General features: G+C 45.6%; 1 protein-coding gene across 2 annotated transcripts in view; it reads right to left on the reverse strand.

The window, feature by feature from the left end:
• The window catches only part of LOC146869713 (uncharacterized), an 82,665-nt gene that overhangs the window by 43,866 nt on the left and 11,200 nt on the right, over window positions 1–27,599 (reverse strand). The window contains exon 1 of one of the 2 annotated variants that reach the window (XM_085654545.1): window positions 17,063–17,195. The exons of the other annotated variant lie outside the window; for it this stretch is intronic. Within the exon in view, the coding sequence (XP_085510671.1) occupies window positions 17,063–17,141 (79 nt within the window). The 5' untranslated portion in view covers window positions 17,142–17,195. Of the gene's footprint in view, window positions 1–17,062; window positions 17,196–27,599 lie in introns of those variants that run through there. 2 annotated transcript variants of the gene reach the window in all.

The raw sequence follows: 27,599 nt of genomic DNA on the forward strand, positions 1-27,599 counted from the left end.
GGTGATGTTGTGTCGAGGAGGTTCCAGAGTTCGACGGCGTGTCTGTGGACGGAGCGGGTGTTGAGCCGGATGCATTTGAGGTCGCTGCTGGGATTTGGCTTGGCGGGCGTGGTACATGTTCGGAGGCAGGTAAACTTGCAGGTTGTGCAGGTGAAGGGTTCGTGGAAGCGTTTCGGGGCGGCTCGGCAGCAGGCGGGGTTCTGGCCGCCATTGAGTGCGTTGAGGGCAGCGGCGTCGTAGGTCTGTCGGGTCGTCTTGCGTCGGTGGGGACCAGGGGTTCTGGCGCTGGGCGCGGTCGGGCGCAGACGGGCTTGCCTTTGGCGCGCCTTCGGCGCACAATCGGCACGCCCACCGCGCGTGACCGCTGCGCGTACGCGCAGTCGCCATTTATGGTGAAGTGGGAGGGAGGGAGGAGCAGCTGGGAGGTGGGAGCGGGGAGGGCACAAAACAAAAGGGGGCGTGGCCGCTTGGATGGCGGCGGGAAGCGGGAGCGGGGCGGGCACAGGGGGACACAACAGCAAAGAAGCCTGGCAGTGGCACAATACAGAAAGGAAATAAAAGCAGTTAAAGGAGGAAATAAACAATGTTACACAGGGAATTCACACAAATAGTACAACACACGCTCGAGAAATGCTGCGGAGGGTCTGGGAGCAGAGAGGCAGTCCCAACGAGGCTGCGGGCAGCAGAGGGCGAGGGGTACAAACACAGCTGGTGGCCGTGCGGCGCGGGGGTGTCCTGGGACAGGTCACACTCACCTGCGCCGCGTGGTCGTGATTTATGGCCAAGTGGGAGGGAGGGAGGAGCAGCTGGGAGGCGGGAGCGGGGAGGGCACAAAACAAAAGGGGGCGTGGCCGCTTGGACGGCGGCGGGAAGCGGGGAGCGGGGTGGGCACAGGGGGACACAACAGCAAAGAAGCCTGGCAGTGGCACAATACAGAAAGGAAATAAAAGCAGTTAAAGGAGGAAATAAACAATGTTACACAGGGAATTCACACAAATAGTACAACACACGCTCGAGAAATGCTGCGGAGGGTCTGGGAGCAGAGAGGCAGTCCCAACGAGGCTGCGGGCAGCAGAGGGCGAGAGGCACACACACAGCTGGTGGCCGTGTGGCGCGGGGGTGTCCTGGGACAGGTCACCCCCGCGCACAGAGCGCTGTACAGCTGCAGTTCTTAGACCCTCCATGAGGCAGAGAACAGTACAACGGTCATCTGTCTTTCTTCTATGAGGGAGCAGATCATGGAATAGCTGTGCTTCTCCATCCTTCCTCAAGAGGGCACAGGGGAGCAGAGCACTGTTTTCAGGGGTGGGTGATAAATTCTGCTCCAGTGGTAGGAGGTCACCCAGGAAGGTTTCCCCAATGTGGGCAGTCACGACTGTCCGTGGTTAGATAGCTGTTAATCGAGTAGAAAGTTTACTCAAACGGCAGCAAAATCTACTCGAGAAGCAGCGCCCTCTGGCGTGCCGCGTGGTGTCGTTTGCACTGGTTTTTCAGCACAGAATGAGCTCCCAGCGTCTAAGATCAGTGCGAGCTGCGCAACGTGTGTAACACTGCGGGATCTCGCTGAGTTTTCATGTAACTCCGCCAAGCCATCAGGAGCACAACTGTGGAAAAGAGTTAGTGTCTGAGCCTGCTGCTTTCTCGTGGCATGGCAGACGGGGGGCCCTTTTTTGTTATTCAGAAAGAGAAAAAAGAATTCCGGTTTACAGCAATGCCCCTGATAGGCTGGGAGTCCTCTCCAGTGCATGGGGAGTGATGTGTTTTCCCCTGCCTGCGACAGCCATGCCTGGACGGGCGGATGGGGGCAGCAAGACACAGTCTTGGCAGGTGGACCCTCCATTGCAGATGAATTGGGGGCTGTGGTGGCTGGCTGCTGGCAGGATGCCTCTGACGCAGAGCCGGCCGAGTTACCACTGCCAGAAACTAAGCAGTTTGCTCACCTATGAGTAAGGAGGTGGGCAGATGGACTACCTGCCCATAGGCACATGGCTCCATTTACTGCCCACACCTGAAGTCCTCACTGCTCCACCTTAGAACAACTTGAGATTCAAGGCCCAAGTGGGAGGTTGCCTTGGCAATAGAAGCCAGTCCTGTGCCTACCAAGGCAAAACAGACAGTAGCACTTACAATTACATTACAGATTTAAAATAGGCTTTGCTATAACAAAATAAAAAAATCATGCCTCACACGTCAACCTCTTTTTCCATTTCTGTGTCACCAAGCAATCAAAACCCTACTCCCAGACCATCACTATCGGTACAGAGATCCCTTTAAGGCAGGCTCAGGGTTGTGTGGAAAAATGCTTTAAGATGAAAATCAATGTGCAAAGTATAGCTTCATCTTTCTTTACTCTGAACTTCAGTGATACAGTAAAGTGCAGGAGCCAATCCAGCGCCAAAGTGCAAAAAGATCAAAGTGGCGCTATATGAACAGTACTCAAACACTGTCCTTGTAGCACTGGAGCCTCCTCATACATGGAGAGATGTACTGGAACGCATATTAACGAGGCACAGATATATGAAACAGTCTTAGCTGCCCCTCTAAATGATCTTTAAACATTAAAGTGCTAAAGAATGTGCAAATACCCCCAAGTCTGCCCAACCTCTGCTCTTCAATAAAAAATACTTCAAAATGTAAGGGTGCATTAAAGTGCAGGGTGGCCAGAACAACGATGTGCATAGAATATTATTCTAAAAAACTTCTCTTGAAACTTTAAAATGTCCCGGAGTGTACAGAAATAATACAATCTTACATATAAACTATTAATTTCCTACATGTACAAAATATGTGCAAAACAGAATCGGGTGCAGTGTTGTGATGGGGCTGTTCCACAAAGGAGAAGGTTTGTAGAGGATCAACGTCTTGTCTCATCTCAGACCTATTCGCTTTCCCTAAAATAAATTGGGGTCCTCATCTTATTTTTACCTCCACCCAGTGTATGCTTCACTCATAGATGCAGTGCAGAGGTATAGGTTGAGTCCAGTCATGCGCACATCTCAGCTCATTCTGTAGATCTGTTTCAGTAGGGCAGACATTTCCTCAATCTGTTTCTTTTAAATGGGGGTAGGATCACCTGGTTTCACTAAGCATGATGGAGTTTAGATCTTCACACTTTGCATCCTTAGTAGAAGACTGTAAATGGATGTGTATTGTATGCCAATAGCTAATTGACCTTTGACAGTATTTAAATATAATTTGTGTTAATCCCAGTTCCAACCTTACTTAATCCACTATGTATTGTCCCCCTCGGGGGACCCAACCATTCTTCCAGGCCCTCACTTCACAGGCTAAAGACACCTTATCTCTTTCTCTTCTATCTCACCGCCATAAATCAGAAAAATAACAATTTCCATATATGTGTCTTTCAGAACCTCCAAAGATTGGAAGCCACGCCCGCCCAATTTATAATACGTTCTTTTCAGTGCCCCTGCCACTGTTTCTGCTCTCTGTTAGAGGACCGCAATATCTGTAATAACATTCAGATTGCTTTAGAAAATCCCTCCTAGATGAGTATATTCGTTAACAACCTCTAATTATTGGTCATTCAAAATCCACTCCTTCATTTTTATACCTATTCTTTTAGTAAAAAAACATAGCTTCGTTTTGATATTTTATGTACTTTAAAGTATTTAGCAAATTCCTTCAGCTGCCTCTGCCAGCCTGTGGGTGTAGGGTCCATTGAGTGAGTATCGTCTGCACAGAACAGGTGTGAGATAGGTAGGGCTGGGCGGAATTTGCATAGTCGCGCTACGCAAAGCTCTGTGAAATGGTAAAAAAATCTCCGCGAACATGCAGAAATTCCGTGAACACGCGGAATTGCTTGTTCACGATGCTTTTTTCCTGATCGTGAACGCTGTTTGCATGCTCGGGGGAAATATCTCGCGAACACGCATTTTGAGAACACGGACAAGCAAAAAATTACACGAAGCCGCGGAACGCACAATTTTGGCCTATTCGGGGTTCTCTGCGGAACGCAAAATTCCCCAAATTCTGCAAAGTCCGCGAGCGGAACAGAATTTACCGCCCAGGCCTAGGGATCTGGCAGAAATGAGCAAATGGAGTTCAAAACATGAGGTGTATCCTCTGTATACATTCAGAATGCCAGAGCAGGCAAGGTACATCCTTGCCTTAGTCCATCTGGGGTCTCAGTCCTCCTTGACAAAGCTCCATTGTTGCCTGATCGGATCTCACTCCATGAGCTATTCTGCAATTGGATTTCCCGTTCCAGGAACGCCGGAGGAATACCCCACTGTCCCGTTTCATATAAAGGGTCCATTTATATGAAGCCCTGTTGATAGTCCCAGTACTATTCGCCTGGGTCTTAAAACGGTTTGCATTTTGGGAGGCATTTAGTTAATTCTGAATGCAGCGAGTGTTGAAGGAAACTATTGGATAAAGGATTGATACACTATTCAGATACACTTTTGACGCTGGAGCTGGAATAACACATGTGGTTCATAACATTGGATATGTTCATGTTCATTACTAAGTTTTGTATATGATGTACATTTTTCTAAAAATGTGTTTTGCATCAGATTATTGTATGAATTCATTTGCTGATTTTGTCATGTTGCAAGCTGTTGCTAATAATTTTTTTCACAATGTTTCAGTCCATTTTTGTCTGTATGTGTATGTTATTGTGAATTGTATATATGTGTAAGTTCATGTGTGAATTTGATAAGTCTATGTTTCTTTTTCAGTCCAAAAAATTGTTTTGATTAACTTTTAAAGAAACAGGAATGGTCTAATAAAAATTCCATTCGGACAGATAAAAGAGTTGACTGTTCGTTACTCCATAAGTAGTAGGAGTGTACGGTAGTACAGAGCCGGGTTCATTGCTTTGTGTTCTGAATTTTGAATAGCCCTACCTGGCCCCGGTCCTTTGGGCTTAACCCCTGTAGGTGTTTGTAGCTTTCTAAAAGTGGCATTTTCAAAATTGTAATGCAAAAGCAGGCTTCACCCTAAGAAAGGATTTTTCATTACAATTCCAAAGACACCAAACATGAACTGGCTACCTGTTTCCATTTGGATGTTACTCCTTATCAAATGCAATAAAGCTGCTCCAATGTTATCCTGTGGGAAAGATGGGCCTTACTATATTGAACTCAAATTGAAAAGTTCATTACCTGGACATGTAAAACTTAAAAATACATGTCCTAATATTAAATACACCACACGCTGTCCTCTTGGCAGCTCAGGGCCTATCTTAGGGTTGATTTATATGTATAAGAAAGGAATGTTTGAGCTTTGCAAAAGGTTCATTTTGCCAGGTTGAAATGGTAGGTTGAAGCTGCAAACACAGGCTGCAATGACAGGCTTGAGACAAGTTTATAGGGCAACTTAAATGGGTGGTACAATAAGTGCTGCAGGCCCACTAGTAGCATTTAATTTACAGGTCCTTGGTACAAGTAGTTCCACTTTACTAGGGACTTACACATAAATGCAATATGCCAATTGGGTATAAGCTAATTCTATCATGTTTTAAAGAGAGAGCGCAAGCACTTTAGTACTGGTTAGCAGTGATAAAGCGTGCAGAGTCCTAAACGCCAACAAGCATGGGTTCAGAAAACAGGAGGGTGAAGGCAACAAGCTTTAGGGATGATAAACTGGATTGCAATCTGCAAATTGTAAAACAAGTGTTTTTTTGTTGTTGTTTTTTTACTGGCTCCAATTTATTTAAATCCCTTTTATTTTGATCTTAGGGCCCTCTCTAAATTTTCTAAGTGGCTCTCCCTTTCTTCTTCATTTTCAGGTTTGCTTTGTTTATTATTAGATATGTTTGGGTCAGATCTATTTCCTTTCTTGCCTGATGCTTTTATGTTTTGTTTCTTTGAATTTTCTGGAGGCTGATCATTAACTTCCACATTCCTGAGTGCGGGAGGAGTTATTTCCACTTCCGTATCCTCTTCATTTATAGGTATTACTATAGTAAATCTATTTACCAGATGGTTAAGCTTCGGAGTCTCTTTTCGTTCATCTCTAACCCTGGGCGTAGTTTGCGAAGTAGCACTACGCGAAGGTACGCAAAGTGCACTTCGCACTACGCGAGCTACGCGTAGCACTTCGCGAACTGCGTAGTACCCTGTTCGCACTGTGCAAGATGCCGTTTTCAATGATTGCACAGTGCGGAAACCTGACCTCTTCGCGTTGAGAATCTCGCCGGGATGTTTACTTTACACGCTCGCGATCGTCAACTTGATGTTGCTGATCGCGAACAAGGAAAAAGTCTCGCCGGGATGTCATTTTGCTTGCTCGCGGTCGCCAACTTGATGTTGAGGACCGCGAGTAAGCAAAAAATGACCGCTGCACTACGCAATGCTACGCTACGCATATTTGCACTGTGCTACATGCAATTCGCGTAGTGCGAAGTAGCACAAACTTTGCAAACTACGCGAGCGTTGCGTAGTGCTTTGCCCAGGCTTAATCTCTACAAGACTTATTCATTTTACTTTTATCAAAGCAGATTAATCTCATACCTCTTTGCATACTTTTTTTCTTTTCTCTTTTAGTTCAATCTGTGGCAACCAGTTTTAGAGTTCTTCTTTCCAAAGACAGAATATACATCATCAGTTTCGGTAATCACATCTTTGATGTCAACAATCGTATTTTCTTCCCTTTCAAATTGTCTTTCTGGTGATTATCCTTGTTTTTCTTGAGAACTTTGAGAATTCCTTGGTTATCTTCTTTAGTCTGATCTGGTCTAATAATATCTGCCTCCAGGAGTAGCTTGCCAAACTCCTTGTTACTTTGCACATTATCTTCACCATGGGTCTGACGCTCTTTTTCACATCTTATAATGTTTGGTATGCAATATTCATCATATAGAAGTCTTTCTCTCTTTAGATCTTACATTTGTTATGAAATAGCTGAACAATATCAATATTATGGGCAGAATCTTTCAGCACTCTAGATAAGAGACAAAATAGATTCAAGTATATTTCGGATTGCCACAATTATTGATGATCCTATGGTTGGGTCAATTCCAGCTTGAGAACAATAATTAGTTTCCGTTTCCACCCCAGCGCCAATGACAGGGACGCATCTTCAATGAGGGAGTCAGTCATATGCGTGTAGAACAATCATTGTTTTGGTGTCAAATTGTCATGAAAAGCCCTATTTATCTGTGCCATGCACTACTTATGACCTCACATATTACATCACTCATGATGTATTTTATGACATCATTGATAACATCAATGGGACATCTGAAATTAAATCATTGATGACAACACTGTGCATGGCGCAGGTTATAGTTACTTCAGTTAACTGTAACTAGTGAATTTCAGTGGTTTTGTTTTTCATTTAAAATTTTATTTTTAACTGATACTGTCACCAAAATGTATCATCACGTTAATCTTTCTTTTTTCCCAGTGAATATAAGTTCATTATTAATATACATATGCTTTCAAGTTAATAAATTAATTAATTAATTAACTTCTTAAATAATGATGGGACATTTTAGGACTCTAAAAAAAAATAAGTTAAGTAATAAAATAACTTTAAAGTACATTAACTAACCATTTATTAAATGTAAAAAATGTTAGGGAAGGTGAAGTTCTTTTATAAATCAATTGTTATATTTAGTTTTTTTTAAATAATGTATTAATATTTGATGAGCTAGTTTAATGTATTTTTTTTTATTGCTGTTAAAGTTCTTTTAATTTTAATTCTCATTTTACATTAAAATAGGTTTATAATTATTAAGAAAATAGATTTTTCTCCCCTGCACTTTATAGGGAGACGTATATCCCGGTTGCAGAGTCTTCCAACTATATGTGAAAAATTATCAGTAGTAACTTTACCGTAGTAAATTTTGTTTTATTATGGTCCACCTCCTGGTGAAGACTTGGAAATGCTGAATAGCAAAAAAGTGTAGACTTTCATCTAGAAGCAATAGTTAGTTTAAACATGATTAAATCTATACATGTAACTTTACCTTTATGAATAGGGCTTTTAATGCCTCACTTCAGCATAGGAATATAGGGCAGTTTTTAGATTTAGATAGCGTTATATGTATGACCCGGAGTCACCAAAGTAACTGTAAAGAAGAAAAGACACTCAGTCCCTTGTTAAGAGTGCCGATAATTCTGATGGGACTGCTCGCAAGAGTTAGCAGCCCTGTCAGATTGCAAAACAGCAAAACAGCAGCTCTGTTCTATTTCACTTGAAGATTTCACCTGCAGGCAAGCGGGCAAAGCCTGAGAGTTCCTCAGCATGGTACATCTGGATTTGACATGGCATTACACAAACTCTCAAAATTCCTGTTTTTTCCCCCATGGATTTAACAGGAACCCTATAAAGGTTATTTCTGGGGGTGGAGAAACTAGTGTCTGTGAAATGCAGCCACTCAGAAGAAGGGCTTCAAAGGAAGAGTCTCTTACAGTTTTCTGTGCCTCCAGGGTTTGTCCATCCAGAAGCACAAAGTAAAAATGTCACAACTGTCCAGGGGGCTCCTTTGTGGGACCCTTTCACTCCTTTAGAAACATGAACCCACCAGCTGCTGTTATTCATGTGGATGTGACAAGGGAGTGCAACATACTACTACTAATGCCTACCCAAGAAGAGAGACGGTGTCGCCTGGTTAGAGCTCTCCTTAGTTTCCTGAGCTATGTAATGCCAGGTCACCGAATTATAAATTAAAACAGGGACACCATAAAAATGAAAAGGACCCTCGGTTGTGCCTAGAAGCCCACCTTTTTCATGGGAAAGACTAACTATTTGCTCTCCTCCAGCTTGGACATATCTAACCATTTTTACTCATTGCATGTATCAACACATGCTTTCTATCATGGATACACTGTCTTGGTGATTTGTGGTGACTGTGGAATGGGTATAAAAAACAAGGTGCATTCTTCTCCCTCTGATCACATTCCTCATTTCCCAGAATACTCTTAAGCTGATTTATCAATTATTGCCATGAACCCAATTATCATATCTCACCGCTTCCCAGCATGGTTTGCGATTTTCCAATTGTTATGATTTATAATGTACCCCAATATAGGCTTGGTTAGCCACCTAACCTTTCACTTACGTTTACCGTACCATTACATACACATAACAGGTGTGTGCTGACCTTTTACCTAGTTGGGTGCTGCATATATGTTGTGTGGTTTTTCTCTGAAAACTAGCCTCATTTATTATGCATGACATTTCTCAGAATCACAGCAGGACACCATCTTCTGCATAATAACTATGTAAAAGGGTCATCTCTTTTCGTCATCCTCGGCCAACTTGACACACCAAGGTAGAACCCCTGCGGGAACCTTTTGGGTATATAAAAACCCTATCTTTGCTGAGGAAGGCAGAGGTGAAAGACTTCCATGCTGACACGAGACCCTGAAGCTCCTGCATGCAGACACTCCAGCACGCAGTAGTCTGACATCCCTCGCGTGGTTGTCCATCTCGAGACCAACGGGTCCTTCATTCTCTCACACCAGGTAATGGGGTTAGTTATGTCTTTGGGGGATTCTTGGCTAAACACCTACATACATGCTAGGTAAATTTAGGAACATCTAGTTAGGGTTAGGATCGTAGGAGTATGAATTATTACTGTCAAGTATTTATATGCCTGCATATACGCATTGTTTTAGCATGATGGTAGAAATCTACCATCCTTTTACTCTGTTGGTGCTTATAATAGTTTATATCTGTTGCAGCACACAAGTTTTACACTAGAATAATGCTGGTTCAATAATTGCTTATTGAAAACGTCCCCACCATTTACTCTGTGTATCTCTCTGCACAAACTGAGCAAACAGTACTGTACTGTTTCCATGACCCCTAAGGGGTCAGGGTTGTCATGTTCGATAGTTGCCAGAAACAATCCGCTCCTTGGTAAGAGGAGTTCATAGTGGCACTGTGAGCTAGCTGGAATACAGGCGTACATATCCGGTGGGTGTGTTCGGAATCAGTCTGAAAACCAAAACCACAGTCTTGGGGTCTCGGCTGGTGATTGGTCATTTGACAGTTTCCAGCCCCTGTAGGTGGTCTGTATCCAACAGTTCAGAAGCTCCTCATCTCTTGTCATCCATGTTCAATGTTTGAAACCTTAAGGGCGGTGCCCACGATTGCTACTCAGCTAGTATGATTGCAGCTTAATAGACGGTGAATCATTCTCTCAGGCATGAGTTTTATTAAATAGGTGGGATCCATGCCATGACAATCAATCACCCATGCAGATGTGAAGCATTCATCACCTCACATAGCTTGCATTAATCAAGGCCAATTGTTTACAACCAAGTATAATGCAAAGTGTTGTAGACAAGCTTTCTGAGACTGAATTTGGGAGATAGACAACTGAACTCTGGTCATGCTGGTCCTAGAACTGAGCCTAAGGGCTACAGTCCTTATTGCACAAGATGAAAACAGGATGGTTAAACATTCCCTTCTAACACTCCCCTCTACCTTTGAAAGGTAGCACTCATTCTACTAAGGACACTTCAAATAGGATTGGCTGGGCATTTCAAAGTTAAGGGGCTTGTGGGGCCCCACAGGCCGCTTGTCATTTGATGAACTCCAACAACAATAAGAGTTTGCCGACACTCAGCGCACGGCCTCTACACACAACTTAAGCATACACTGACCAAATATGGCCCCTGTTGGAGTCCCCGGAGGATCAGTGTCATCTGAAATTTAAAATCTTGACGGCACCACTCTGAAAACATTCTATATCCCTAATCTATAAGACACCAATCGCCAACAGTCATGGCCCGCTTAAGGGTCTCAGGCATTAAGCCGGGTCTGGTGGCTCGGTGGACTAAAGCAGCCACTGCAAGGATCTGTGTTCAACCTCATGGTCACAGGTTCATATCTCCGTAAGTCCACTTAGCCTTTTATCCATTTGAGGTCGATCAAATGAGTACCATTGAGTTGCGTAACAATAAACATCTGTTATTCAGTGGCAGGACACCTATGGGTAATCGTGGGTTTTATGAATACACATGTTATGTTATGTTAATCAGAGGTGGCACGAGGCATTGGCCAACGGAGATAGAGAGGAGGCCAGTAGATACCTGAGAGACGACGCGATCAGCTTAGACTTCCAACTCATCCAACTGAAGATCTTCCACCGGGCATACTTCACCAGAACACGTCTGCTTAGAATCGGACAGTGATACATGCTTTCACTGCGGTCACAGGCCAAGAACCCTGATCCACACTGTTTGGGAATGCCCCACGGTTGAGCTGTTCTGGTCACCTACTGTCCCGTGTCATGGGGGAACCAATAAAGCTCACCCCAGAGCTGGTGCCCTTCGGGATTTTAAGCGATCAAACACCCCCTACATATGCTTTAACCTTTGGCAACGTTGCAGTGGTGAAGGCCAAGAGGGACATTGTACAGCTATGGGGCTGTGGGCGATCCCGGGGTGAACCAATGGGCTCAAAATATGGACTGGGGCATGCTTGCAGAAGAGACCATATATCAACCCAACAAATCTCCGGGTTGTGGGAACAATGGAGCGCATATACATGTACTGTCTGATCCTTAAATAGTGCCTGTGGGCCAGAACTGTAGCAAGAGGCGGATGACGCTGAACCCATGGGGTTCCAGACATGAACATGACTGTCTGGAGACCGGTGCCACCCCTGATGTACAGAACTGCATGGGCTGCGATTATACAAAATGAGGCACGTGGGCTCCGATTATTTGCATGGTGATGTCATAGGCCTAGAGTTTGACATATGTTGGTTTTGTTATGCCTTTGTAGGTTTGCTAAATGAAAAGAATTTCAAAAGAAACTTGAAATTACACAAAGAATGCAAATCTAGATTTTTTTGCACAAAGAATCCTGTAAGAAAACATAAGCACAGTGAACAGCAGCACAAAAGTTTGAGATGTGAACCAAGTGACAATGTTGCTAGGGCACAGGAAGTGTAAAAGGAAAGGCTGCATGTTTTCTAACGCACAACAACACAATGTAAATACTTGTAAATAAACTAAACACATTTCAGAATATATCTGCAGCAAGCAAAGTAACCAGAGGATATAGCATAAGGGCCCGAACTGCCGGCTTTTGAGTCTCGGCGTCCACTCAATCATCCTGTAATTCTAGGAAAATCACGTAATGCCCCGTGCCTACCACAAAGGAATGTGTCCTTTTGAAATGTAACTGGTGCTCATGTAAAGCGCTCCAATACCTTCAGGTCGAGTTTGCGCTATATAAAACTGTAAAAAACACATATATATTCTGGGAAAGCTCTCTGGAAGTAGACACTGTTCTGCTGAAGCCTATCAGCTCTCAGGGCTCAATTCTTTGACAGAGTTCATGGCTCTTGTGAAACAGACACGTCTTATTCAATGGAACACAACTCCCGGTCACCTGGGCACAGCTCTTGTGCGGCTTGGCCTACCTGTTGGAAGGACAGCACAGCACTCATACTGCTCGGATCAGGCTGCAGCAGGCTGGCTCGGCGTGTGCAGCTGCCACTGTGCCCGGCAGCTCATAGCTTACCGTCCGAGTCGAAGGCTTTCTCGCATGTAAACAGAAGCTGCATGTCTTCTGCGTACAAAATTACTTTACCGCCAAGAGACCCCGCAAGAGTAGCAAGGGTTGTCAGGTATACATTTTACAGAGTAGGACTGAGGGCCAACCCCTGCGGAACACCCACCAACAGGGGTCTGGTTTAAGCTGTATACGGTGGCAGCCAGACTTCCTGGGTCCGTCTGTTTAGGAATGATGCTAACCAGCTTAAGGCCCGGTGTCTGATCCCTATCTCGTGAAGGCGCTCCAGCAGCTTGAGGTGGGGCACGGTGTCAAATGCCGCTGTGAGGTCGAGCAGTATCAGCATGGCTTTACCTTCCCTATCCAGGGTGCTCCGGACGTGCTCTACAACTTCAAGGAGAGCGGGCTCCATGCTAAATTGGGGGTGGAAGCCAGATTTTATGTTATGTTATGTTAATGATGCTTATAAAGCGCACTGCTACCCTGAGGTGTCCTGGCGCTGAAATGTTGCCTACATGGTGAAAGAGAGAATGTCCAATTAAGAAAATAGCCAGGTTTTCAGGCCCCTTCTAAACTCTAGGAGCCCGGCTGCTCCTCTAAGCTGCAGGGGGAGGCCATTCCAGGCCTTTGCGGTGCAGCAAAAGAAACTCCTGCCCCCCCAACTGGCTGTTTTAACGCGTAGAACTTTTACCAGCTTTGCCTCAGCTGAACGTAGAGCCCTGGAGGGAATGTACCATTGAAGATGTTGTCTCATAAAGGCAGGGCCGTGCCCCTCAAGGGCCTTAAAGACCAGGCAAAGGGCCTTAAATTCCACACGTTATTTCATTGGAAGCCATTGGAGGTCCCGAAGTCCCCTCTTAGCTGAGACAAACCTAGGGATACCCAGAAGGACCCTGGTGCTGCATTTTGCACCACTTGCAGTTGGTTCAGCTGCCTTTTTAGGATGTTAAGATACAGGGCATTACAATAGTCTAGGCGAGACAGAATGAGCACAGTTATTACTGTCCTAAGGCTAGCCACAGGAAGAAGAAATTTAATTTTCGTCATAATCCTGAAGAGATGGAAGCAGGAGGAAAGCACTCTGCCGATATGGTCCCCAAAGGACAGTTTAGAGTCCACCATCACTCCCAGATTCTTTGCCTTAACAGTGGGGGATGGAGGTGGACCCAATGTTTCAGGTCACCAATCGGTGGACCAGAGATTTGGGGGGTTTCCAAAAATGATCACCTCTGTCTTCCCTGCATTTAACTTGAGGCAGTTTGCTGACATCCAGCCTGCGATAGACTGCATGCAGTTATAGCAGTCCCGACCAGTCTCAGCCTCTTTACCCTTTTGTATAGATAACACTATTTGTGTGTCATCGGCATAGGAGGTCAGCTGGAAACCAAATGATCGTATGAGGGCTGCTAGTGGAGACACATATATATTAAACAGCGTGGGGCTGAGCGCCGACCCCTGTGGAAGGGGTGGAGTAGGGTGGAGAATACCGTTATCTTACAGATACCTGGAGAGTTGGCGATTAACTTCTTTCTCCAGAATTTTAAAGAAAGCTGAGAGAAGGGAGGTAGGCCTGTAGTTTACTGCTTGCTTAGGGTCTGCTGCAGGTTTTTTTAGTAGCGGTAAGACTTTTGCCTTTTTCCACATAGAAGGAATCTCCCCTGTAACCAGCGAGGTATTAAATATAAGGTTCAGGAGGGGGGAGCCGGATTTGAGGCTTTTTAATGCTGCTAGAGACTGAGCGAGGGAGATCGGAGCAAAGATGTCTAAGGTGGCATAGGTGGGTGTGGAAGGAGATAGCCACGGCCCTTGACTCTGTAATAGAGGTGCTGGTTTCTGGAAGCTGTTTTGAATAGTCATGATTTTTTCATAGAAAAACAGGTCGAGTTCCTTGCGCCATTCTGCCGTAGGGAGATGAGAGGAGAGAGATGGAGGCTGTGGGGCGGAGAGCGAAAAAATGAGAGGAAAACTGGGCAAGAAAAGTGAGGCAGTGAGAGAGAGAGAAAGAAGATGGGACTAAACTGAGACAGTGAGGAGGGGGAAAACAAGCAATAGAGAACTTGGTGACAGAAAGGGCAGATGGATATACAGAGGTGAAGAGGGATTTAGAACGTAAGAGGAAAAGGGCCAAATGAACCAAGAAAAAGAAGGGGAGGAAAGGAGGACCGGTGAGTAGAGAAAGGGCAGAGCAATGAAAATGAGAGACTGTGAGAGAAAACTTGTGCTAACGGTGGATAAAGGGGGTCGGAGGGGAGTTTTGGACAAAATGCATTAGGTTAAAAAAATGATGAAAGTAGGGGGTAGGACGTGGCAGAAAGAGCCACAGGAAAGCAATACACAAGGGCAGGAGAGGAGAGACAACAGCAAAGTCGGAGTCCAGTTCGCAACGAAGCCAAGAGAAATACTCAAACAGCAGGAGTGTGAGGAAAGAGGCAGTGGTAACTATAGCACAGCTGGGTGATGAAGGCGGCAGGGTGAGCAGCAGGCTGGGGGGAAGGCAGAATGCACAAGTATAACACGTTTGCAGTTGGGCTTGGACCGGGCCCTCCATATAGCAGTATGTGTGCCGCAAAACAGAGGAAAGTGCTGAGCCGGAAAACCTCCTGACTGGGCCCTTCAGCGCACAAGTACATGCTGTATGTGAGACTCAGAGGTGAGTCCTATGCAGTAAACCCAAGAACCCCCAGGTGGTTTCTTTGATCACATAGAAAGTCCCACTAGTAAAGAGTTTCTCTTTTCACAGAGTCTGTTTTTACCTTCTCCTCTTCCATATCTGAATGCTGCTCACAGCATTTCACAACAAAATGAAAAATCGCTTGGCTGCAGTGCTGGGCTTTGCTGGTAAGCCTCTCTTGGCCTTCACGTGCTTGGGCTTGTTGTCCTTGGTCTCAAATAGCCATATGTTGTTGGCAAAATGGGGTTGCAGCTGCTTTTACTGGCGGCTCTGGTGTTGCTAAAGTTTCTGGAAATATAAGCCGGCAGGTGCGATCAAAACCCCTGCCAAGGCAGCGTCAGGCCAGCACTGTATGGATGGGACAGTGCGGTTCCGGTATTTTGGGCTCTTATGTTGTTTATTAACGTGAGGGTGCAGCCCATCACAACTGATTGCCGGGCAAAGCCTGTAATTGGCTGTACGATTCACCCATGAAACATGTCAGTGGGGTGCTGCATCTGCACCGCAGAGGCAGCGGTGCATTTCTAATCAAACTTAACATAAACAACAGAAAAACATGCAAGCTTAACAAAATCCATCAAGCTCAAACAAGCGAGTAAAAGCGATTGAGAAAAGGAGCAATAGGGCGAAGGGACAGACGTGCAAAATGAAAATAAATAGTACATGCATTGCATCAGCTAAGGGGCACTAATAAAGTTGAATTCATCTGTACTTGAGCGGTGCTGCTTGGAGAGAAACAAAATTGATGTATTGGAGACACAAACAAATCAGGAGACAACAAATAAGAGTGACACAGGTGTGAACCAATGGCAAGCAGCTGGAGGGATTACACTCCATGTAGTGATTACAGCAGGTCTTCCGGCCAGCGCATGCGCACTGCCAAGACTCGACCTAAAAATGAGGTCAAGTATTGTTTCTAATTGTGAAGTGTGATGGAAAAATGATTTTAATAGTGACAAAATAAACTGAGGCAGTTTACTCGTCTTATGCGAAAAAGATAAAAATGACCCAAAATCTTATTTTCACACGTATTTGTGCACCAAATAGGTTTAGTGGGCATTTTAAGAGGCCATTTGAATCCCAAATCTGCCCTTTGTAAAAGGCAGCACCCTAGCACACCATACTTGGTCATTTATTTAGAGCAGCATGTTCCAAAATGCGCAACTGGACACACTGCCACTAAGGTGCATTTGCTCCACTTATTTTTTGTGTTACACTTGGATTTTTCATGATCCCCCCGACATTGGTGACGTAGTATTGACGGCTGCAATACCACTCTTGGTAGCATTGCAGCCTGATGTCTGATAGCGGCATTTGGGCTCAGGAGTTAGTGCCCTCCCACCCCTGCCACTCATACTCGGAAGTCATGTAAAGTAAAAATCCTATTGCAAACCCACTGGAAGAACGTGAATTTACAGAACATGAGTGGCTGTTGTTTGCTGCCCGTCCACCCCCGCCACCCATACTGGCAACACATGTATACACCGAGACAAAATCCCATTTTTAGACCACTGGAGGCAAATTAACAGAACTTGAGCGGCTGTTGTTTGTAGTGCTTATGGATTTTCGCTGTATTCTTTTTGCCCAAAAACATATTGGCATTTTTTGTGTAATTTCACTTATTTTTAGGTAGTTTCACATAAGCGCACAAAAGGAAATTGTGCAACATTTTCGCACCAATACAAATCTGGACCCTACTGGGACTTCAGATGCATTCTTAATGTTCCATCATTTTGTCAGTTATTTAAGTAAAAATACCTACAGCTGGACTCTTTGATTAGGTTGACATCATCAAACTCTCAAAGCACCTTGCTGTACACAGCTCAATGGCACTCAATGTATTGACCTTGAGTTGATGGATGGCTGTGGTTAACTGATGGGATTCAAAGTCATTGCTGGCAACTAATGCACTAGTTGGAAAGCACTTTAAGCAGTGAAGTGTTCTTACCTGTCGTGTGAAGACGTAGAACCAGCAGCAGGATGATGCCCGCTAAGGGGACTTTTGACCATAGCACTCCACAGGTCATGACTCCTGAATCCTTTCCTTGGCTTCCTAAAATCCACACTCCACAAATAGCAGGTCCAGCAGCTTCAGAAATGTATCCAAAAGTAAGTGTGGTGTTTGGTCCCAAGTTTATATATGCATATATATGTATGTACACACAGCAAGCAATCATCAACGACACACCCACATTGTATCTAAATTCATGGGAGTGGCTCTCAGTGCTGGCACTGAGTTCAGTCACTCACTTACTGAAAATGTAATTCATGCACCTGACCTCACCAAAATAGCACCTATCGGAAGTGATGAAAGAGTGTAATATCTTGGATGAAGCTGGAATGTTGTGAGTCAGTGATACCTGAAGTCAGATAAAACGTGAGAATCACCCGACACACAGGTATCGGAAAACAGAACTTTAGAGCGCAGGGGCTCATTACATCAGTTATAAGGCTGTGTAAAATATCAGCTAACTTTTTTAGTATTAAAGGGAGCCATAACCAAATATAAAACCCAAAAACAGAAACAAAACTTTATTAATGAACATCAATTCTAGATACATTCTGTAAACTATAAAACACTGTCCCAAAAATAATCATTACTAAAACAACTTCTAGATAAAACTCATTGTAACAAACTGGGCAGCAAAACCCATTGTTACAAACTGGGCAGCTTTCAGATGCACCCCTCCCACTCTTTTGCCCCCATTTGAACCGCTAGAAGCTGTGGAAATTGATCTGAAAGAAAGCTGGGTCCCGCTCACCAGGCCCAGCACAAGTGCTCTTTCCCTTAAATTGTAAGTGAGAGTTGGTATACCCACCTGGCAAGTACTTTTACTCCCCTGTAAGGCCCTAGTATATGATACCAGAGGTACCCAGGGCAGGGCTGCAAAAGGGGTACCAGGGCTGCCCTGGGTAACCCAAGTAAAGTCTGCAGTTCTGCATTGTCAAATCTGCACGAGCAGTTTGCCTGCTCGAGTTCAACCCTGAACACACCATGTGTGACCGGGTCACTTCACTGCATTTAATATATGTCAGTCACATCTAAGGTAGGCCTCCTATAGCCCAGGAGGGAGAGTGCATTATATTATATGTGTGGAAATATATATGCAAGCATGCTTTGGCCTGTGGTAGCATTCTAAACTTAAATCTACCGCAAGTGACCGACCTCCCATAGGATAATATGAGCTGGACATTGTACACACCCCAGATGTCCAGCTCGAGGATAGTTGATTTATTTTATCTTTGGTATCAAAGACTGTTCTTTTTTACACGTGACTCAATTGTGGTTATTGAGGTTTAATCAGTATGTCCTTTGGTGACCCTTTAGACAGTGAAAACCAAGTTAAACCAGTGTTCTCGTGCCTTGGCAAGCTTTCCCAAGGGTTTTCCGCCAAGACAGAAGGTTGCCCTCATGCTAGGAAGTGTGTGCCACTCCCAGAGGCCAGAGACAAAGGACCTGTGTACCCAAGAGGTGACACCTCTGCCCACTTAGGATGGCTAGTGAATGGACCATCACGTTGGTGAACCTCAAAGGCTTCACCGGCACCATGGAACAAAGGAACTTGTCCCCCACTCGAGGACAAAGCTTCCCCCTGTTCGAGCCACTGTTTTTCACGGGCAGGTGGGAAATTTACTATGCAGGAAGCGTGCCCCACCCCAATTTGAATTTATGCTAAGAAGCAGGTTCTGATATGTTTTAGTGACATACTCACACTGGATATGGTCACTACTGGAGCAGATAAGCAGAAGGACTAGATACCCATTGCTACTAGTTGTTGAATCCATTAACCCCCCCCCCCCTAAATTCAAGATTTAATGGGCACCCCAGACACCAGAACCTTAGCTTCAATGTGATAACAAGGCAGGACTCCACGAAGCGGTGCTAAGCTCTGCACCTGTGGCAGCCACCCTGCACCAGCTGAATTGCGACTCAACCAAGGCATGAGACCAGTTCCAGAAGGTAGGTGAACCCCCCTGCAAACTCCAGACTTCACAAGAACTTTCTTGGGCTCGAGGAACTAGTCCCCTGTAGTCTGCAAACTTGAAGTACCGTCCTCCAAGCTATCCGGCATGGCTGCTCAAAGTCACTGTGCATGTGACTTCTTGGAACTGTAGCCCTGACCCTCAGCAAAGCTCGGTTTTCTACACTGTGACCCTGGTCCTCAGTAAGAAAATGTCCTTAATTGCAGTGCTTGCAGAAACCAAGACTTGCTGGTGCTCAATCCGACTACTACTTGCTTTACTTGGCACTTCAAGAGGAGAGATTCAACTGCAGCTCTGCGACAGGGACCGCCGAGCCAGGTAGATGGGATCTGCCTGGTGGCTCCTTGTCCAGTGCCAGTTCCTTGCTTAGGTGCCAAATGTTGTTGCTCAACACAGACCACAAGTAGCTTTTTGCTAAGGTAGCCATTTAAAGACCACAAGCCTGATTGACAGCTCCATTTGACAGCTAGAGAGAACCTCTGCACCCTGCTCCCCTGAGCCAGGTAACATTTTCCAAGCTTTTGTGAACTGGTCTAGGGAATCACAAGACCTTAACCTCAAGTGGGTTCAGTTGAACTCACTCTCTAAGTGACCGATTTCATTTATGTGTGTTGCCCACTGTCCGCAACGTTAATATGGATTTACACTACAAAGTACTGATATATTTAATGCTTTGAAATTGATAACACCGGTTGTCCTGTATATAACGATTTGATTCTGGTGGCTACAAATATATAAATATCAGAGCTATTGTTATAAATTGGTGTTGAATTTCTTTCAAGCAGTGTCAATTACTTATTGGCCATGTTGGGGATGTGAAATGCTTAACACCTGTTCCTCTAAGTAGCCTGTCTGCTTCTAGCCTCTCTAAAAGGACCGCGAGAAGTTATGCAAGGGAGTACTTGGGGGTCCGTCTTTGTATTATATGGCAAGGCACCCCTCCATATCACATAATACTTTCACCTTGCAACAACCATCATTCCAGGCACCAATGTTCACAAACAAAGCACCATTCCTGGCACCAATGTTCCACAATAAAACACATTTCCAGGCACCAATGTTTAACAAGAAAATACTATTCCAGGCACCAATGTTAAAAAATAATACACTATTCCAGGCACTAATGTTCAACAATAAAATACCTTTCCAGGCACCAATGTTTAACAATAAAACACAATTCCAGACACCACTGTTCAACAATGAAAGACCATTCCAGGCACCAATGTTCAGCAATAAAACACAATTTCAGGCACTAATGTACAATAATAAAACATTAATTTAGACACCAGTGATGAACAATAAAACAAGATTCCAGGAACTACCATTAAGCAATATAAGATCTTTCCAGGCACCACTGTTCAACAATAAAACACCATTCCAGACACTAATGTTCAACAATAAAAATCCATTCCAGGCACCACTGTTAATTATTAAAATATAATTTCAGGCACCTGTGTTCAACAATGAAACAACATTCAAGGCACCACTCTTAAACAATAGTACACCATTCCACGTACCAATGTTCAACTAGAAAACAACATTCCAGGCACCATTGTTCAACAATAAAACACCAGTCCAGGCACCACTGTTCAACAATAAAACATCATTCCAGGCACCAATGTTCAACCACAAAACATAATTTCAGGCACTAGTGTTCAACAATAAAATATCATCCCAGGCTCCAATGTTCAACAATAAAACACCATTCCAGGCATTAATGTTCAATAATTAAGCACGATTTCCTGCACCACTGTTCAACAATAAAACATCATTCCGTGCACGAATGTTCAACATTGAAACACCATTCCAGGCACAACTGTTAAACAATAAAACACCGATCCAGGCACCAGCGTTCAACAATAAAACACCATTCCAGACATCATTGTTCAACAATAAAACACCATTCCAGGCACAACTGTTAAACAATAAAACTTCATTCCAGGCACCAATGTTCAACAATAAAACACCATTCCACGGTCCAATGTTCAACAATAAAACATGATTTCCGGCACCACTGCTCAACAATAAAACATCATTCCCCCTACGAATGTTCAACAAAAAAACATCATTCCAGGCACCAATGTTCAACAATAAAAATCCATCCCAGGCGCCAATGTTCAGCAATAAAACATCATTCCAGGCACCACTGTTCAACAAGAAAAATCCATCCCAGGCTCCAATGTTCAACAATAAAATACCATTCCAGGCACCAGTGTATGATAATCAAACACCATTCCAAGCACTACTGTTCAACAATAAATTATAATTTCAGGCACCACTGTTCAACAATAAAAAAGACATTCCAGGCGCCAGTGTTCAACAATAAAACACCATGCGAGGCACCAATATTCAACAATAAAACATCATTTCAGGCACCAGTGTTCAACAATGAAACATCATTCCGGGCACCACTGTTCTACAATAAAACACCATTCCACGCACCGATGTTCTAAAAACCCATCGTCACAGGCACCACTGTTCAACAATAAAACACCATTCCATGCACCAGTATTCAACAATGAAACACCATTTCAGGCACCACAGTTCAACAAGAAAACACCATTCCAGGCACCAATAGACAACAATAAAACATCATTCTGTGCAATGAAATGGACTCTCGACGGCACCTGTAAGTCCACCTTTTTCATGGAACAGACTAACTATTAGCTAGCTTCTAGGTCATATCTAACAGTCTTTACTCAACTCACAACTGTTGAATCATAGTACAGACTTTCTAGCATGGATACTGTAGGAAAGTAGGATCTGCTTTTATGGTTACCCCGACTTTTGGCCTTTTGCTGTGCTGTTTCAGACCACTCTGACTGGGATGCTGCTACTCAGGACCCCATCCTCTGTGCTTTCTACCCTAAATTGGTTATGGTAGTACTTAGGTACATCCCAGGTTGGATACTGGTGTATAAGTCCTTGGTAAATGGCACTGAGGTACCCAGGGCATTGGTACCCCAGGGGTCTGCCATGGGCTGAAACATGTATTATGCCACCCATTGGAGACCACTCAAATGGTAACTGCGGGACTGTCATTGCAGCCTGTGTAAGCTGGTGCTAGCACCACTTACGACAGATATAGTATTCCCTATATCTGAGGTCACTGTACTTAAAACCTATAAGTCACCCCTAAGGCAGGCCTTTCAATCCTGAAGTAAGGGGGCTTGGTTCTAAGTGTGAGGGTGGCCATGCATGAGGAGGACACCCCTAGAACCTTCGTAGTCTATTCTTCCGAGTTGTAAGTGCATCAGCCATTACGATACATAGAGTGGCCATGCCTCATTACGCGATGACCATCTCTAAACTGGCTGTAACAAACCCTATCATGTTTGGTTTCACCATGATTCCATGCACTGTACATCTCCTCCGGGTGGCCCTCAGTACTCCCGGTACCAATCTTCTAGACCAGGACAGCATGACATGGCTGCTGTCGACCTGACACACTTTTCTGCCCTCCTGCTGCTGAGCCAAGCTTGAGCAGGGGAAGACAGAACAATAGGTATCCTCTGACAAGGAGGTATGACCACTTTCCAGACAGGGTTCAGTGTATTGGGGCCAGGTGGGGGCTCTTGTCAGTGCCACTCAGTCTGCTTGAGGGTCACATTTGGTGCCCTCCTTGAATAGTCCAGTTCAAACCAGCTGAGGGAGCCTTTGCCTCCCGCTCTTGTTGGAAACTGGACAAAGGACATGGGAGTATCATCCCCACTGTCCAACCCCTCCCCTGGGAGGGAACCTTGAATCGTCCTAAACCTTTCCTTAGGGTACTTGCAGGCTTACTATTGAATGGGATCCCAGATTCGGCATGGAATTTGAATAATCTCCAAACCCTACTTCAACTTTGACCGTCTGGATATTCTGGCCGAGTTGCACTGACCGTACCAAACTGATTGCATCTTCCTTTGCTCTGGGACCGAGACTGCAAATGAGAAGACTCTTTCTACTCCTGACCTCGTAGTCCTGCAAACCTGCTGCACCATCAGTGTCTGTACTCCAAAAAGATTCTGTCCTGGGCCTGTGGACATATAAAGACATCCAAAGGAATCTCACTTGGAGTGAAGGAGTCACTCCCCTCCATCCTCAGGCACCTTAGCAAAATCGACCGGTCTGTCAAACCTGGGCTTCCCCGGATTCTCCAAGGCTCAGCAATACAGGTGGTGGTTCTGTATTCCCTCGAGGCCTGGGTTGTCCTCTCGTCGAGTTAAGGCCAGCATCCCTCATAGAACGCACTGCAATCAAACCCCTGTGTCATTGCGTTGCTCCTTCACGCGGTAATGGCAATGGTTACTATGACCGACTCACACTGACGGAGTCGGACGCATTGAAATGTTCTGTTGACGAGTCTGACCTTGCTATGACTGACGCATGCCGACGCGGATGGTTGGACGGACAGATCCTGTCATCTTCAGCATCCAAGTGGCTCAGGCCGAGCTACCGATTTGTTGTACCCGTACTTGAAGCCTCTTCATCATTTGACCTGTTTTCCTGAATTTGAGTGGCCTTCATCACCCATGCCTCCAGGACATCCTGGTGTGGCATAGAGTCTGTACCCTCTGCTTTCTGGTACTGTTCGACACAAACCCGTGCCAGGGTTCAAACAGACTCTTTCATTCTTCTGCCACAGTGGTCTCGTTCTGAAGTCCTCGATTGTGCTCAACAGTGGTTGTAGATATCCTGAATCCGAGGGTATCCATGGGTGGGCTGGCTCTCCAACCTACTGTCTTCCATGGGGTGTCCTCAGGGTCCCCTGGGAAGGGTCCTTCTTCTTTAATCTTGCAACCGCGACTTACCCATTGACTTGTATTGATCTCTCGGCTGTGTTCCCACTCTGTGCACAGCCTCTGTGGGGTTCCTGGTTACTTACCTTAGGTGGTTTCTTGGGTCCCCGGCACTTCTACATCTTCTAGGCATAGTCTTGACTTGATAAACAACCGCAATGGACCGCACTCCGCTAGCTCCTCCTCCGGGTCGCCCCAAGGGAAGCTGGTACATGAAGTTCTTGAGTGGTTCACCCCAGTGGGTGCAAGTAAGTACTTGTTGAACTGATGATCTCTGATGGAGTTCTTGAGTGGTTCACCCCAGTGGGTGCAAGTAAGTACTTGCTGAACTGATGATCTCTAGACCCGATACATGTCCCGGGTTTTAAAATATCGCCCGAGACATGGCTCGGGTTTCGGGATAACTTCCCTCCTCAGTAGAGAAAATAGTTAGGGGTGGAAGAGAGGGCCGCCAAGCAACCATCAAGGGCCTCAGTGCCCGCACAGGCACGCAGGTGCGTCGTCCAGGAGCTCGTCAGCTCAAAGCTCGAGGGAGCCATTTTTATAAACAACCGCAATGGACTGCACTCCGCAAGCTCCTCCTCCGGGTCGCCCCAAGGGAAGCTGGTACATGAAGTTCTTGAGTGGTTCACCCCAGTGGGTGCAAGTAAGTACTTGTTGAACTGATGATCTCTGATGGAGTTCTTGAGTGGTTCACCCCAGTGGGTGCAAGGAAGTACTTGTTGAACTGATGATCTCTAGACCCGATACATGTCCCGGGTTTTAAAATATCGCCCGAGACATGGCTCGGGTTTCGGGATAACTTCCCTCCTCAGTAGAGAAAATAGTTTGGGGTGGAAGAGAGGGCCGCCAAGCAACCGTCAAGGGCCTCAGTGCCCACACAGGCATGCAGGTGCGTCGTCCAGGAGCTCGTCAGCTCAAAGCTCGAGGGAGCTTTGAGCTGATTTATATATTTATAAAAATGGCTCCCTCGAGCTTTGAGCTGACGAGCTCCTGGACGACGCACCTGCGTGCCTGTGCGGGCACTGAGGCCCTTGATGGTTGCTTGGCGGCCCTCTCTTCCACCCCTAACTATTTTCTCTACTAAGGAGGGAAGTTATCCCGAAACCCGAGCCATGTCTCGGGCGATATTTTAAAACCCGGGACATGTATCGGGTATAGAGATCATCAGTTCAACAAGTACTTACTTGCACCCACTGGGGTGAACCACTCAAGAACTCCATCAGAGATCATCAGTTCAACAAGTACTTACTTGCACCCACTGGGGTGAACCACTCAAGAACTTCATGTACCAGCTTCCCTTGGGGCGACCCGGAGGAGGAGCTAGCGGAGTGCGGTCCATTGCGGTTGTTTATAAAAATGGCTCCCTCGAGCTTTGAGCTGACGAGCTCCTGGACGACGCACCTGCGTGCCTGTGCGGGCACTGAGGCCCTTGATGGTTGCTTGGCGGCCCTCTCTTCCACCCCTAACTATTTTCTCTACTGAGGAGGGAAGTTATCCCGAAACCCCAGCCATGTCTCGGGCGATATTTTAAAACCCGGGACATGTATCGGGTCTAGAGATCATCAGTTCAACAAGTACTTACTTGCACCCACTGGGGTGAATCACTCAAGAACTCCATCAGAGATCATCAGTTCAACAAGTACTTACTTGCACCCACTGGGGTGAACCACTCAAGAACTTCATGTACCAGCTTCCCTTGGGGCGACCCGGAGGAGGAGCTAGCGGAGTGCGGTCCATTGCGGTTGTTTATAAAAATGGCTCCCTTGAGCTTTGAGCTGACGAGCTCCTGGACGACGCACCTGCGTGCCTGTGCGGGCACTGAGGCCCTTGATGGTTGCTTGGCGGCCCTCTCTTCCACCCCTAACTATTTTCTCTACTGAGGAGGGAAGTTATCCCGAAACCCGAGCCATGTCTCGGGCGATATTTTAAAACCCGGGACATGTATCGGGTCTAGAGATCATCAGTTCAACAAGTACTTACTTGCACCCACTGAGGTGAACCACTCAAGAACTCCATCAGAGATCATCAGTTCAACAAGTACTTACTTGCACCCACTGGGGTGAACCACTCAAGAACTTCATGTACCAGCTTCCCTTGGGGCGACCCGGAGGAGGAGCTAGCGGAGTGCGGTCCATTGCGGTTGTTCATAAAAATGGCTCCCTCGAGCTTTGAGCTGACGAGCTCCTGGACGACGCACCTGCGTGCCTGTGCGGGCACTGAGGCCCTTGATGGTTGCTTGGCGGCCCTCTCTTCCACCCCTAACTATTTTCTCTACTGAGGAGGGAAGTTATCCCGAAACCCGAGCCATGTCTCGGGCGATATTTTAAAACCCGGGACATGTATCGGGTCTAGAGATCATCAGTTCAACAAGTACTTACTTGCACCCACTGGAGTGAACCACTCAAGAACTCCATCAGAGATCATCAGTTCAACAAGTACTTACTTGCACCCACTGGGGTGAACCACTCAAGAACTTCATGTACCAGCTTCCCTTGGGGCGACCCGGAGGAGGAGCTAGCGGAGTGCGGTCCATTGCGGTTGTTTATAGTCTTGACTTGAGTCGTGGTTTGCATAGCACTATATTTGTATATGGTTTGGTCTCCCCCTGGCGACCACTTAGAGAGCTTCTAAGGTTGTCTAAGATCACTAAAATCACCATAAGGGTTTTCTGGATTGGTGCAGGGTGCCCACTTACATAAGTGTGCACCATATACTAACCAAGCCAGCTTCTCAGAGATACACTGTCTAGGTGATTTGAGGCATCTTTGTAAGGGGCATAAGAAAGAAGATTCCTTCTTCAACCTCCCCTCACATTCCCAATTTTCCAGGATACGCTTAAACTGATTTTGAAGTCTATTATTCAAGCGCCCTCTTGTCAAGAACCCAGTATCGTAATCGATTACTCCCAGGTATTATTTGGGATTTTCCAGGGCAGCCTTAGGATCCCGGCTGGTGATTGGTCATTTGACAGTTTCCTGCTTCTGTAGGTGGTCTGTATCCAACAGTTGTGAAGCTCCTTGTCTTATTTCATCCACCCTCAATGTTTGATACCTTAAGGGAGGTGCCCACGATTACTACTCAGCCAGGGTGATTACAGCTTGATAGACGGTGAATCATTCTCTAAAGCATGAGTTTTATGAGATAGGTGAGATGCATGCCTTGACAATCAATCACCAACGCAGGTGTGAAGCAATAGCTTGCATTAATCAAGGCCAACTGTTTACAACATAGTGTAATGCAAAGTGTTGCAGGCAAGCTTTCAAAGACTGAATTTGGGGAGAAAGACAACCACACTCTGGTTATTCTGGTAAAAGAACTGGGCCTGAGGGCTGCGGTCTCGAATGATGAGACGCAGATGGTTAATATTCCCTTCTGACACTCACTCTACCTTTGAACTGTACTATTCTTTCTACTAATGACTCTTCAAATAGGATTGGCTGGGTATTTCAAAGTTAGGGGACATGTTGGGTCCCATAGGCCTCTTGTCGTTTGATGAACTCCAACAACAATATGAGTTTGCCGACACTCAGCACGCGGCCTCTACACACAACTTAAGCACACACTGACCAAATATGGCCCCTGTTGGAGTTCCCGGAGAAGGAGTGTCATCTGGAATGTAAACTCTTGACGGCACCACTCTGAAAACAATCTATATCCCTAATCTATAGGACACCGATCGCCAACAGTCATGGCCTGCTTAAGGGTCTCAGGCATTAA

The sequence above is a fragment of the Triturus cristatus genome, chromosome 1_1, assembly GCF_964204655.1.
Source record: "Triturus cristatus chromosome 1_1, aTriCri1.1, whole genome shotgun sequence".
Lineage (NCBI taxonomy): Eukaryota > Metazoa > Chordata > Amphibia > Caudata > Salamandridae > Triturus > Triturus cristatus.